Source organism: Peromyscus eremicus, chromosome 10 (assembly GCF_949786415.1).
Source record: "Peromyscus eremicus chromosome 10, PerEre_H2_v1, whole genome shotgun sequence".
In the NCBI taxonomy this organism is placed as follows: domain Eukaryota; kingdom Metazoa; phylum Chordata; class Mammalia; order Rodentia; family Cricetidae; genus Peromyscus; species Peromyscus eremicus.
Genome location: NC_081426.1, coordinates 25,640,388 through 25,655,811, shown reverse-complemented (window position 1 = coordinate 25,655,811; position 15,424 = coordinate 25,640,388). Strand labels below are relative to the sequence as shown.

Below are 15,424 nucleotides of genomic sequence, written 5' to 3'. Positions count from 1 at the left end.
AATTTTCTTTCTTCCTTCTCACTTTTTTTTTTTTTTTTTTTTTTTTTTTTTTTTGGTTTTTCGAGACAGGGTTTCTCTGTGTAGCTTTGCGCCTTTCCTGGAACTCGCTTTGGAGACCAGGCTGGCCTCGAACTCATAGAGATCCGCCTGCCTCTGCCTCCCAAGTGCTGGGATTAAAGGCGTGCGCCACCACCGCCCGGCTCACTTTTTTTTTTGAGACAAGGTTTCTCTATGTAGCCTTGGCTGTCATGGAACTCACTATGTAGACCAGGCTGGCCTTGAATTCATAGACATCCTCCTGTCTCTGCCTCCCAAGAACTGGAATTAAAGGCGTATGCTATCATACTCAGTTCTAAATTTTTTCTTAAAACTAAAAATCTAAAACATTCTCATTCTTTTCTTAACCATTATTATTGTTGTTGCTATTGCTATTATTATTATTAACCTTTACATGTTAGCTATATATCCCTTGGCATAGAATCAAAAGGAAAAAATTGCACCAGAATCTAGTTATTTTTATGCCTGACACTGTGAAAAAACTTAAAAAAAAAAAAAGACAAAAACTCTGTTTGGTAACATTTGTCATATTAATTGAGTTGAGATTAGGACCTCCCTTTAAATATACTAAACACAACACAGAGTTAAATATTTGGAAGGTACTTTTAGAAGCTACCCAGCATAGTCATCCATAATTTTTTCTGTAATTATTAATATTATTACTATTCTATATATTGGTGTTTCACCTGCATGTATGTCTGTTCAGCATGTGCATGCCTGGTACCCACAGAGGCCAGAACAGGGTGTCAGATCCCCTGGAACTGGAATTACAGACAGTTGTGAGCTGCCATGTGGGTGCTAAGAATTGAACTCAGGTCCTCTGGAAGAGCAATCAGTGCTCTTAACTGTTGAGCCATCTCTACAGGCCCTATAGTCATCTTTTTAAAGTAGAATTCTAAGGCAAAAAACAAAAAAGTTATCCTAATTTTAAAATACTTCCTGAATTATTTTTATAGTATCCCTTCCTGCTAAACAGCCTGAAAATATTTTTGTTTTGGAATCCTTTAACTACAATGTCAGCACACAGCAAACATTATTATTCAGACAACTGCTAAGTCCTCAGTTTTAATTCTCTACAGAAACGAGGAAAGTCAAGGGCTCTAAGCTCTATCAGACTCACTGGCTGCAAGCCTACCAATCCCTCAGCTCTCTCCACTGATCGAACTGCATGGAAGTTGGTTCCATTCTTTATTTTTTTTTCTCTGATTCAGGTTGATACGTAAAATTTTTCTTCCCTAACCCCCTCGTGCCCAGTTACTACAGTAATCAAGTTTAATGTATACTTCTATTGAGTATGAACACATCAGATACTTAGAATATTTTTAAACACTAAAAATATATTACTTTCATGTGAAAAAACAAATATATAAGTACCTTTAATAAAAATAAAGCGCATTGGGATTTTATCATTGGCAGACTAACAACATGTATTTCCTTCTAGAAGACTGTAGTTTTTTACTAAAAAGTCCTTGACGTCAGAGGCTAGTTTTGTTTCCGTTTTCATACCTGGCATGCTCCACTGGACTCTGTTACTGTGACATGACCTGAATACACACTGAAATGTCAACTGTGTTTAAGGGAAGCAATGAAGGGTCACTAAAACCTGGCCTTACTTGGTTGCTGCTGTCCTCTTCTTCCTCATCACAGTCAAGACCCTGATGGCCTATCTCAGTAGTGCCATTCTCCGGAATGGGACTGTTGTCCCCATCAAGCATTCTCGTGGCCTCAGTTGTGACTTTTACTTTCATGCTGTGAAAGCCAGAGGAGACTGAACCCATTCGAAGGCTCACAGGCTCCCCATCAAACAGTAGGAAATGTGAGTTCACGCCTTCTTTAAAACCAGGGGGTTGGTAATCATATGGGGTCACTGCAGAAAGAACAAAAAAAGTATTGCAAATTAAGTTTCAATAGAGTAAGTGACAATACTTCATATCTAGTAACAAACATCTTTCAGATGCTTATAAAATCCTTCTAATTATATACAGCATCACTTGAGCACTTAAAAAGGATTTGGCTGGGCAGTGGTGGTGCATGCCTTTAATCCCAGCACTGCAGAGGCAGGTGGATCTCTGTGAGTTTGAGGCCAGCCTGGTCTACAGAACTAGTTCCAGGACAGCTAGAGCTGTTACAAAACACACACACTCACACACATACACACACACACACACACACACACACACACACACACACACACACAAAGAAAGAAAGAATCTGACCAAAGGTCTCTACCTACCTGAATTATAATAATGGAGTTTCATGGTAAGTATAACATCATTAGGAAGGGGTCCAAGGTTCTGCATTAGTATATACAATTGACGGATCAGTAGGGAACAGGCTTTCTTAATATCTTCACTGTTTGTCCCACTTTCAAAGCTTGTACTACTACTATAATCACAGAAAAGTGGCACTTTTCAATCATATATAATATTCACAATATACTCCAAAACAATACAACTATTGGCTATGTCATCTAATAAGTTAAACATGAAGATATTTTGTAGACAAATTTTAAGAGGAAACTTAAAGGAATGATAGTACTTTCTGTAATGTATATGCAAAGGATTTCTGAATAACAAATACCCCTAAAGCATTTTAAATATGGTCATTTAAAAATTTTGGCTTTCAAATAACCACACCTCATAATAATGAGAACAATGGACTTGTAATTAGGTGACCTGGCATCTAATATCATCTAATATCAGCTGTACTGTTAACCAACTGAATGACCTCGGTCAAATCATTTGCACACATTCTAGGTCAGTTAGCCCATTTGTGAGATAAGCTTATGGACATTTCTGCAGCTCTCCAAGCATGAAATCAGTCACTAGCTCGACTATTATCTAATAATCTACCATATGATTGTCTCTCAAAGAAATCCCCTCCTCATTCTTGCATGGATTACCAAAGCATCTATTCTTTGTTTTTGTCTACACTGCAAGACATTCTCCATAAATTAAGACTTCCAATAGGAAGGTCTATTCACGTCACCTTATTGCTTAAAACTCTATTATATCTATCGCCTTTCAATCAAATAAAGGAATGGTGTATACACAACTAATTATTCTTTCACCTCCCACATGCATTTGCAAATGCTCTTCACTTCAGCTGTACTGAGCTCTCTGTTTCTCTTCCGATGCTCCCGTAGCACCTACCTAGCTCATATGGCATCACATCTTTTCAAGGAAGTCTTCCCTATACTCTTCACCTTCCCCTCAGAAGAATTATTTGTCCCCATATAGACTATAAATGGGTAACTCTTTCATCTCCACAGTACTAGGTTTGGTCTCTAGCTACCCAATAAATATTTGCTGAATTAATAAATGAATAAAAGAATTGGGCTAATTATCTTCTAATTCAAAATTTTCATTTCCCTCCAAAGTTTTATTCCCAATTCATCTCAGATTTGAATGCCTTCAAGGACGAGCTACAACTGCAATTTATTTGCAGTACCTTGAACATATTGGCACTAAGCAATGAAAAAAATCATCCCAAGTAATTAAACTGTCAGGTCTTTCCCTGATTTTTAAAGGCTGTGAGAAATCACAAAGTAAACACATATTAAGTGGACATTTTAGCAATAGAAACCCTAACTAAGACAGCATTGGAGAGAAATCCTCAAGCTCCCCAGGAGAACTAGAGAAAAGGCAGCATTTTTGCCAAATTTCTCTTCAGAATTGTTCCTTTAAGGGTATTTATCTCTCCTATTTGAAGCTTTTCTACCAGACGTTTTACAATATCCATTTCATCTACTTCTATTCCATTTCATCAGCAGTCCTTAGTTCTCCATGCCTGTTGGCTGGTCTGAAGCCAAAAGCTTTGGGAGAAGAATGTTACACATTTCTATGTGCATGAGGGTCTTCCTTGGTTTTGCTCTTTGACCTGTTTTGTATCTAAAACACATTTTAAGACTTGATAGGAAAACACAGTGCAGCAATGGGCGGCGGTGGTGCACGACTTTAATCCCAGCACTCGGGAGGCAAAGCCAGGCGGATCTCTGTGAGTTCGAGGCCAGCCTGGTCTACTGAACGAGATCCAGGATAGGCATAAAAACTACATGGAGAAACCCTGTCTCAAAAAAACCAAAAAGAAAAAAGAAAGAATGAATGAAAATTCGCACTCAGGAGGCAGAGGCAGGTGGATCTCTGTGAGTTCAAAGCCAGCCTGGTCTACAAAGCAAGTTCCAGGACAGACTCCAAAAACTACACAGAGAAACCTTGTCTCAAAAAACAAAAACAAACAAACAAAAAAAACCCACAGTGCATATGAGTTTCCCAAAGAGTGACACACAGAAAATGGTATGTGTATGGATAAGCAGATGACAGTATTTGTATATGTAGGCAAATAATACAGGAGATTCATTTCCCTCAGGCTCAATCTGCCTATATTGAAGATGGAAAGGATCAACAAAACCAACAGATTGATACCAACAGTGCCACTGGAATAAGAGCCAGAGACAGTCATATGGGTTCTTTACCCAACATCATGTTGACAGCCTTATTAATATATTTTTAATTAAATCTTGTTTGTTTTTCAATATTTATTACTATTTTTAGTTATGTGTAGGTGTGTGTGCATGTGGGTATGTGCACATGAGTGCAGGTGTCCTCAGAGGCATGATTCCCCTAGAGCTGGAGTTATAGACAGCTGTAAGCTATATGATGTAGGTGCTTATAATCAAACTCGGGGCCTCTGGAAGAGTACTTTCTTAACCACTGAGCCATCTTTCCAGCCCCTTTATTAATATAATTTTAAGAGCCATGACATCCACCATTGCCTCAACTCCTACCAGCTTAGTGTATAGACTTCAGACATTAAAACAATTATTATAATTTCTACTCATAATAGTGGGGTATTCTAGGGCTTATAAGAAAATGACAAAAAGATTTAAGACTTTCCTCTGGCCATATGAAAGCTTATATTTACTTCACTCCTATACATTTCTTGTGTTCACTAAAACAATTAGAGTCTACCTGTCAAAGTCCATAGTGGTTCCCTTTTTTGTGTATTTGAATTTGAATTGGTATATCTCAGTCACTTTCTAGAAAAACCAAAGAGAACAGAGAAAGAAGTTAATTTTGAAACACAACCAGACTTTTACCTTATAAAAAGGAACATTTCATTGACTATCCCCTATGCTTCCTCTGTATATTTGTCTCAGAGTATTACTTTATCCAGGAATAGTAGTTCCAGGTATAATGATAACTTAATCTCCCTCCTCTCAGCTAAAAATAAGTTAGGCAGCAAATATTTCCATTCAATTTTAACAGTTGAGGAATCATTCATTCATGTACAATGAATGTTTTATCAAATGTCTACTTTGAGCTAGGTGAACAAGGCAGAAAAGATCCTTTTTTTTTCCACAGACTCTACAAAGATTCTAGCTAGTCAACAACAACAAAAAAGGATAATTTCAGATAAAATGGGTGCCATGAACAATATAAAGCAGAGGCTATGGTAGGAAGGACATACTAGAGAGAAAGATGAGCTAGATTTAGAGGGATCAAGAAGACTTGCCTGAAGATATGATATTTTGAGATGAGCCTCAAGAAGGGCCAGTCACATACAAACCTGTGGGCCAGTGCCTTCGGGAGACAGAACAGTAATGTAAAAGCTCTTAGTTGAGATGGAATGTATTTTTTAGAATCCAAAAAGAAGCCAACTAGCTGGAAATAAGAGGTGTGGTTGTGCAACTTTGTTGACAGTAGTAAGGATTTTGAATTTTTTTCTAAGTTCACTGAAGTCTATTGAAGGTTTAAACAGGTCAGTGATGCCAGGGCCTGATCACCCGTACGCCTTAAGAATACAGACAGTGTGGTGGCTTGTATGAGAATGGCCCTCATAGGCTCATATGTCTGAATGCTTAGTCACCAGGAAAGAAGTGGAAGTATCTGGAAGGATGAGAAGTGTTAGGAGGTGTGACCTTGTTGGAAGAAGTGTGTCACTGGTGACACCAGGCCCAGTATCTGTCTGTCTGTCTCCCCCAACCCCTTTATGGCCTACAGATCAGGATGTTGCTATCAACTACTGCTCCAGCATCTGCCTGCCTTCTGACATACACTTCACCATGATGATAGCAAGACTAAACCTCTGAAACTATAAGTAAGCCCCAATTAAATGCTTTTTCTTATGAGAGTTGCCTTAGACAGGGTGTTGCTTCACAGCAAAAGAACAGCGATTATGACAGACAGGGAAGGACCAGGTGTGGTGGCACACACCTTTAATCCCAGCACCTGGGAGGCAGAGGCAGGCGGATCTCTGTGAGTTTGGGGCCAGCTTGGGCCACACAGCATGTTCCAGGACAGCGAGGGCGACATAGAGAGACCCTGTCCCAAACAAACAAACAAATAAATAGAAGAGAAAAAAAGAAAGGAGGAAGGAAGGAGAAAGGGAGAGGAGAGGAGAGGAGGGGAGAGGGGAGGGGAGGGGAGGGGAGGGGGGAGAGAGAGAGAGAGAGAGAGAGAGAGAGAGAGAGAGAGAGAGAGAAGCCATAAGAACAGGTAGAAAGCCACTGTGGTAATTTAGGGAAGGAGTGAATGGAAACATTAAAAAATGGGAAAAGGAATTATGGTCTATGGCATCAAGTCTTATTTCTTGCACTAAAAACTATTACTGCTATCTGCTCTCATAACTGGTAAGGGTGTGGTAGAATACAGAGAACAAATTTCCTCATAAGAGACATATACTATTGAATATAAACCTGGCCTTTTGGAGCCCACTCCCTATGGTGGGATACCTTGCTCAGCCTTGATGCAGGGGGGAGGGGCTTGGGCCTGCCTCAACTTGATGTGCCAGACCTTGTTGACTCCCCAAGGGAGGCCTTATCCTAAGGAGTGGATGAGGGTAGGGTGGGGAGGAGGTGAGAAGTAGGAGGGGAGGGAGGGGGATCTGTGGTTGGTATATAAAATGAAAAAAATTAAAATAATATATATATAAAAGAAAGTATACATACTGAAAAATTTTTAATTAACATGTAATATATATTCCACTGAAAATTATAAGTTTCTATGAAATAAATACAAACTGATGCTAAAAAACAAAAAACAAAAAAACAAAAAAACCCAAAACTAGTGATATGGCTCAGAGGTTAAAAGTGCTCCCAGTAAGCCTGAGACCCAAGTTTTATCCCAGGGACCCACAGTGGAAGAACAACTGACTCCTGAAAGTTGTCCTTTGATCTCCACACACTTGCCACTCACACCTGCGCGCACGCGCACACACACACACACACACACACACACACACACACACACACACACAAAAGCTAACTGAAAAGACTTCTGCTTAAAAATAAATGTTTTGCCCAGATAAATTATATAGTTTGTAGACAGAGCTGAAGGTGCTAGAGGCAAACTGAGTATAAGTTGATATCAGAACACAGAACATAACCTTCATCCATCTGGTTCAAAATAAATCCTTGACAATGTGGAATTGAGGATGTTAGAGTCATCAAGAACTGCTTTAGTGTTCCTGTTACCTTTCTCCAAGATTTGGTCTCACAGATCTGCTGATCTTATACTTTAGCATACAACTTAATCACAGGTGAGCAGAGCCTGGGAAAAACTGAACCTAAAAGACTGATTGTAATAAGTTAATTTAAAAAGAGAATTGCTTTTATAACTGGTCAGCCCATTTGAAAAAAAAATCAAACCAAGCTCAGAAGGCTGCTTTGTGAATACAATAGAAGAGATGGGTCAGATTAGAGATGGCTGCAGGTGCCTAAAAGCAACAGGTTCCCTCCAGATAGGCTAGATACACAGTGTCCTCTTAGCCAGAGATAAGTATAATTGTCAAGCAAACAATGCCTATTCTTCTTGCCTGCTCACGTGTCTGGTCAACCCTAGCCTGTTAATACTATGAGAATGTATTTTGTAAATAAAAGAGATCTTTAAGTAGTTGGCAATTTTTTATTATTTGATTCCTAAACTGATTGTTTTACTGTAGAGATACATAACTGTTTTACAAAGATATTAATCCTGAGGGTGGAGAGATGGCTCAGGTTAAGAACACTTATTACTCTTACAGAGGAGCTGGGTTCAATTCCCAGCACCTGCATCAGGAGGCTCAAAATTGCCTGGAACTCAGTTCCAGGGGCTCTGACACCCACTGCTGGAGTCTAAGGGCACTGCACACACATGATGCACATACAGACAAGTAGACACAAATGCATACAAATTGAAAGAATCATTATTTTTTTTTTCTTTTTTTTTTTTCTTTTTTTGGTTTTCAAGACAGGGTTTCTCTGTGTAGCTTTGCGCCTTTCCTGGAACTCACTTGGTAGCCCAGGCTGGCCTCGAACTCACAGAGATCCTCCTGGCTCTGCCTCCCCGAGTGCTGGGATTAAAGGCGTGCGCCACCACCGCCCGGCTGAAAGAATCATTATTAAAAGTATAATTCCTGACAGCTTCAAACATGTTCAGACTACTTCTCACTCCACATTCTAATCCACTAGAAATACTTCTCAGGTCTACCTCTAAAGTGAGTGAATCACAAATCCGTGTGATCTTTATTCTCTGTTCACTAGCCAAGAGTTTTTGAAAACACAAATCAGAGCCGGGCAGTATGGTAGTGGTATACATTTTTAATCCCAGCACTTGGGAGGTAGAGGCAGGTGGATCTCTATGAGTTCAAGGCCAGCCTGGTCTACACAGTGAGTGCCAGGACAGCCAGGGCTGTTACACAGAGAAACCTTGTCTCAGAAAACAAAACAAAACAAAACAAAATTCAAAGCAAGGGGAAAAAAGGAAAGAGAGCTAGGAGAGAGACAAAACAGCATGAAAAACCAAAAGGCTTCTCACTCCATCTCTGCGTCACAGATACAAAAGCCATGAAAGGGGCACAAGTAACGATTACGTTTGATTTACTCTGCAAGGTAGAAAACCCCACCCTTATCTTCAGAAACTCCTAATCCTCTTAGGAAATACATGAATCAACTGAGAGGGTTAAATGTGGGGCTCTGCTGGGAAGGAACTTTAGAAAAGACACTAGTACAGACAGTGAGCCAAAGAGGCTTCACCAAAGACTTGACTACCACAGCACTAAGCAAGCTGAGGAATCCAAATTTAGATAGGAGTAAAGAACTAAAGGTCTCAAGCTTAGTGTGGAGGTGCACAACTTAATCCCAGCACTTGGGAGGCAGAGGCAGGCAGATCTCTGTGAGTTCGAGGCCAGCCTGGTCTACAAAGCAAGTTCCAGGACAGCCAGAACTGTTACGTGGAGAAACCCCATCTTAAAAAAAACAAAAGAAAAAAAATAAGAACTAATGTTCTCAAAAGTCAGTAAAAACATCAACAGGGAGAATTCAGATGGCAAAGAGCTCAGAATAATGCTGTATCTTTTCTTTTTCCAAATGATCACAAAAAGAAATAACTAAATAATAATAGTAAAAATGTGTGTGGCTGCTACACCTTTATGACTAATGTTGACATGTTATAGGATAGCCTTAGCTCCAATCAATGTTGTTTTTCTTTTTTCTAACATTCTTATATAGTTTTTTGTTTGTTTCTTTTTGTTTGTTTGTTTTTTTTTTGTTTTTGTTTTTTCAAGACAGGGTTTCTCTGTAGCTTTGGAGCCTGTCCTGGAACTCATGCTGTAGACAAGGCTGGTCTCGAACTCACAGAGATACACCTGCCTCTGCTTCTAAAGTGCTGGGATTAAAGATGTGCGCCACCACCACCACCCGGCCCATAGATTCTAAAAAATCACATAAAACTGATTCCACTTATAATAAAATATAAAGTTCACGATGAATTGCTCTGTTCATGCAGTAGTCCAGTAACAATCTACAGCCTCAACTCAGATAAACATACTTATATATAGTATATATACATTACCATCTATACACTACCATCTTACCTCAGGTTCCTTGGGATTTGTGTACAGCTGTTTAAGGGAAAATACAGAACACTTAATATCCAAAATGTACTAGATTACTGCTCATTGAATGTACTGTCTATGTAAAGAGTTCAATTTGTGCTCTGTTAATTGAGTATTACCTGGGCATATTTCAAGCTAGAGATGGGATTAACTCTTATATTGAATACTGAATCTTTTGTTTGTTGTTTTTTGAGACAGGGTTTTTCCGTGTATCCCTGACAGTCCTGAAACTTGCTCTGTAGACCAGGCTGTCCTCTAACTCACAAAAATCTGCCTACCTCTGCCTCCAAGTGCTGGGATTAAAAGCGTGTGCCACCACACCCAGCAAGAACACAGAATCTTTAGACTGTCTACTGTCTATGAACACTAACTATGTGGAAGTTTCTTAAGGTTGATGTAAAGTATCTGTGTAATTAATATGACTGAGCTGTAAAATATTTAAATAATTAATATATATTATCAATGCTATCTCAATTTTCTACCATCATTTATTCCCATGGATATATAAAACTTCAAAAAAGTCTAAAAAACTTGAAAAAAAAACCTTTGAACCTGTTACATAACCAAAAAAATGGAAATTCTAAGTGTTAGTATGGTATATTCTATATGTTCTCTCATGTAATATATATGCCAAAGAAATATACTGTTTATAATATCTTATTAAAGCTCTGATATACCCAATTTTTTGTTTGTTTGTTTTTGTATTTTGAGACAAAGTTTCTCTGTGTAGCCCTGGCTGTCCTGGAACTCACTCTGTAGACCAGGCTGATCTTGAACTCACAGAGATCCACCTGCCTCTGCCTCTTGAGTGCTGGGATTAAAAGTGTGTGCTGCCCTCGCCCAGCTGAAACATCCAGTTTTAAAAATGTTAAAATGCCATAAATCCCGAAAAGGGAGAAAGGGAAAGATTACTGTCTAAATGCTTCACTTGCCAAAAGTCAGTGCAGAGACAGCCGAGACTTCGTCTTCAAGTATATACTTACTGTTAGCACTGCCATGTGAAGCTTCAAAAGAAAAGAAAACTGTGTTATTATATGTTTGCACTACTGAACTGTCATTTCTGATAGAGACTAATTCAAATATTACTTCAGAGAGGTTCCAGACACTTGGGTAGGAAAATATTCAGAAGGCCAGAAAAAGGAACTAATAATTCACTCATTCAAACAACGTCTATTACAGACACTAGCTTTACTGGAACAGAAGAAGGATACAAAAAAGTTTTTATTTTCTAACTTGGGAACCAAAGACATACAAAACAATTCATTATTGCTCAAAATTAAATGTACCACAAGAATCTCTAAAAAGTACTTTTGAAACTAATCTAGCAAGGTAAAAATATTAGGAAGTCTGGGTGATCTTACAAATTCTTGTCTCTCTATATAAAGTACAATTATAAAGACATTTTCTCAGCTTTAACAAATTTTGGAATATATAGACATAGATACAATCAAGTCTATGATAAAGTTTTAAACCTAAAATATAAAATTTGAGGACCATAATTCCATAGCAATTGACTAAAACTTTAGTGCCACCGTGTGGCTATTTTGGCATATAACTGATTTTTATGACCACATAGTAAAACTGTTAATAGTTTATTGACACATTAAAAAAATACAGCCACTGATCTCAAGAAACATGCAGACTAGCAAGGGAGATGAACATTAAGAAAAAAAATCACATGGCTATAGCATTACATTCATGGTTTTGGGGTTTGTTTGTTTGTTTGTTTTGCTGTGTAGAAACAACACGGGTGTAAGGAGAACACTGAATGGGGGACAATTTTAACTGCAGAAGGACAAACTGGAGTTAGGCGGGACATATGCATGGGACAGAATTTTTCAGGCAAGACAAACAGTATGTGCAAAGATAAAAGGAACTGACATGTTCTAGAGTCTTTAGCTTGAACAAGGGAGTGAGAGGGGTATCTTAGAAAGGCAAATGGGGATTATTCAGGTCTTCTTCATCATTGAAGGATTTTAAACTTTATTTTAAAATTCCTGGAAAATTTTTAGGCATAAAGAGTAACATGACCGGACTTTGGTTCCTCAAAGAATGTTGTGTGGAAAGTGGGCAGGACTGTAAGAGATGAGGGTGGATATAAGGAGGAAATTATATAGTTCCTTTTTATAAAAACTATTTTAATATATATGCTTATTTTAAAGAATTCAAATTTATCATAAAATATAAAGTACCAAGAATCTCATAATTAGTAATATCACGTTCTTCAACAGAACATCTTCCAAGGGCTCTAGCTACTCAAAACTTGTTTTTGCTTAAACTACTTTTTTTTTTTTAAAGAAACAGGGTCTTGTCACAAGCCTGGATGGCCTCAATCATGATCTTTCTGCCTCAATTTCCCATTGAACTACTTACTTAATTATATATACTCCCTGCAATAAGATCATATGAGAAAAGTTATAAAATACTAACAATCAAAAACAATGTAGCCGGGCGGTGGTGGCGCACGCCTTTAGTCCCAGCACTTGGGAGGCAGAGGCAGGCGGATCTCTGTGAGTTCGAGGCCAGCCTGGTCTCCAAAGCGAGTTCCAGGAAAGGCGCAAAGCTACACAGAGAAACCCTGTCTCGAAAAAAAAAAAAAAAAAAAAAATACAAAAACAATGTAAATACTGTTTAAAAGTCCATCAGGCATGTTCAACCTTTTGATACTGTGAAATGATATTGTCATCTACAAGGTTCACACTGGAAAACCATGTTACTGAAACACACACACACACACACACACACACACACACACACACACACGCACAAAAAACGTCTCATGTTTGGTTTACAATTTTGCATTGGACCACATTCATAGTTATCCTGTGCCACATGGTCCACAGGCTGTGGATTGGACACATCTGTATCTAAGGTTTTGTCTATTCTTTTCTTAAATTTTTAAGATTTATTTACTTATTTATGTGTATAGGTGTCTGCATGTTTATCTGGGCAGCATGTGCATGCAGTGCGCACAGAGGCCATAAGAGGGTGCCAGATCCCCTGGAACTAGTTACAGATGCTAGCAAACTGGGTGCTGGGCTTGAACCCTGGTCCTCTGGAAGAGCAGCCAATATTCTTAACTGTTGAGTCAACTCTCCAGGTCAAGTTTGTGTTTTGATGTTCCTAGGACAGTTCAACTACTGTTTTCTATTATTAACTCATTCAATATTCTTTTAATTTAAAAGTATCATTTATTATTGTTGTATGTGCACGTAAAATGCAAGTGTTTGGGGGTACACATTCCATAGCATGTAAGAATCAGAGGACAACTTTGTGGAGTCAACATTTACATATGTTCTAAGGATCAGTAGGTCCCAGGCTTGTGTGACAAGTACCTTTATCTGCTGAACCATCTTGCCTGCCTCTAACTCATTCAATTTCAAAATGACTCTTAAGAGGTAGGTTCTGTTATATCACTTTTCTTTTTCCTTCAGACAGGGTTTCTCTGTGTAGCTTTGGTGTTATATCACATTTTTGTTGATAAATTAAAGTACTGTAGTAGGTTGTTTGTCTAAAGTCACAAAGATGTAACTAACAAAATTGGGATTCACCTCAGATTGACTGCAGAATGCTGATCTTTTTTTATTATTTTTAAGCTTATTTTTATGTGCATGAATATTTTGCCTGCATGCATGTATGTGCACCATGTGTGTGACTGTTAGAGCTCCTGGAATTAGATGGATGGTTATGAATCACCACGTGGGTGCTGGGAATGGGACCCTGGTTCTCTGCAAGAGCAACAAGTGCTCCTAACCATAGTCATCTCTCCAGCCCAAGAATGCCCCCTTACATTGTACTGTCCCTGGATGATGAACACCCAGGAAATGTTGCTAATGAATTGTTAAACCTTGTGATGACCCTCAAACCCTTCTCAACTCGTCCAAGTGCTTAGAGGCTTCAAAGATCAAGAGTCCTTTCTTCTTAAGCTGGAGATACAGCTTGAGGACACAGCACTAGACTAGGATGTGTGAAGCTGTCCTGCACTCATCTCAACAATTCTTTCTTTGAAAGATTGCCCTTGAATCTCTGCCAGGTGGAAGCCCTCTTTTGTTATGCTTTCCTGCTGCACAGATTCTCCACCTTTCCTTTGGATGTACAGTTAGGAGTAGTACTGTTAATCATGCTGTGATAGGGTGATGTCAAAATATCTCTGTATTTTTAAGTATCAAACTGACATGAAAAACATCAAGTCCAATATAACAAAAGTACTGACCAATCAGAAAGGGTGCAAACCTAGCTCTGGAGCTGGGTTCCTATGAACAACTTTTAGAGTCTTAAATTTGTGGCCTTTATGGAAGTCTAGGGAGCTCTCAAAAGAAATTCTGGTGGGGTAAGGGGGAAAGTGTTGGTAGGAATTCACAAGGACTCTAAAAAGCAACTTCTCATTGATACAGAAGTACTGTCAATAGTTTAGCAACAGGTATAGTTGAGCCAGTGTGTAACTGCCAATCATCAGCCCTCATATGAGCACCACTCACCCTCTGCCATGGTCTATAAACCCTTCCCTTCCCTGTTTTATCTTTGTATCCCTCTGTCCCCTGGGTCAACATGGAATAAATAGGGAATAATAACTGTTCACTCAAGAGAGGGAATATATGACTACACTAAATAATTGAATAAAAGCTTAGTCACATCAACATTTCTTAAATGGGAGCTGGAATAAAGACACAGGGAAAAGTAAAGGGAGCATAATGGCAGCAATGTCATTTACATGCATCTGATCTCTTCAAGCAGGCCTAGAGCCTGCATTTTTCACACTCTTCCTAACTGTCTAGGGAAGCAGGAGAGAGCATATGCACATAAAATTGGAGCTGAGTTTTCAAAAAAAAAATCAGTTACACACATGAGTTATAGTTACCAAAATAAAACAGAGTAAAAATTCATCATTTAACTCTGTTTTCCTTTCCCATCTGCAAACTGAATTACCACTATTATGAACATGTTCAATGTGCTAACTACCAGATTCTTGTCTTCCCTAACCCACATCCTGTGGATCTTGTCCAGTGACTTCAGAGGAAACTGTGGTTAAAAAAGATATGAGTATAGAAGAAAGGAGAATGAAGCTTTCCTTTCTAACTGATGTTAAGGGTGACATCAGTGGGACAACAAAGACAAAAGAAAACTGACTGGTGAATACAACGGTAGGCACTGTTGCACTGTTAAACACTACACAATAAAAAGTCTAAACTTTTTTAAAGGGTAAAAGGTGAATCTTTAATTCTGATGTAAATTATAAAACATTCTTACGTATCTCTTTTCCAAAGCATCAAAACAACCTTGAATCCTGTTAAGAAATAAATATTCAATGTCACTTTGGACCACGTGAACAGCCAAAAAATAAACCCAAGTATATAATTAGTTTACAGTTCTATTTTGAAGTATATAAGTTAACAATCATTTTGTCTTTTCTGTTTAATCACCTTTTAAAACTCCTAACATCCTTCCATATATTTATGGAGTGTTATAAAAATACACAAGCAGTTCTGAAGCGCAG

At 38.5% G+C, this 15,424-nt stretch overlaps 1 protein-coding gene across 18 annotated transcripts in view; it reads right to left on the bottom strand.

Annotated features, from left to right (window-relative positions):
* Hormad2 (HORMA domain containing 2) overlaps positions 1-15,424 on the bottom strand; it is a 114,322-nt gene that overhangs the window by 78,770 nt on the left and 20,128 nt on the right. For 17 of the 18 annotated variants that reach the window (XM_059275569.1, XM_059275580.1, XM_059275586.1 and 14 more), the window contains 6 exons: positions 15,178-15,214; positions 10,914-10,934; positions 9,910-9,936; positions 5,028-5,095; positions 2,291-2,442; positions 1,671-1,924 (listed from right to left, as the gene is read on the bottom strand). In XM_059275569.1, the coding sequence (XP_059131552.1) occupies positions 1,671-1,924; positions 2,291-2,442; positions 5,028-5,095; positions 9,910-9,936; positions 10,914-10,934; positions 15,178-15,214 (559 nt within the window). The remainder of the gene's footprint in view (positions 1-1,670; positions 1,925-2,290; positions 2,443-5,027; positions 5,096-9,909; positions 9,937-10,913; positions 10,935-15,177; positions 15,215-15,424) is intronic. The other variant, XM_059275582.1, reaches the window with a different exon arrangement.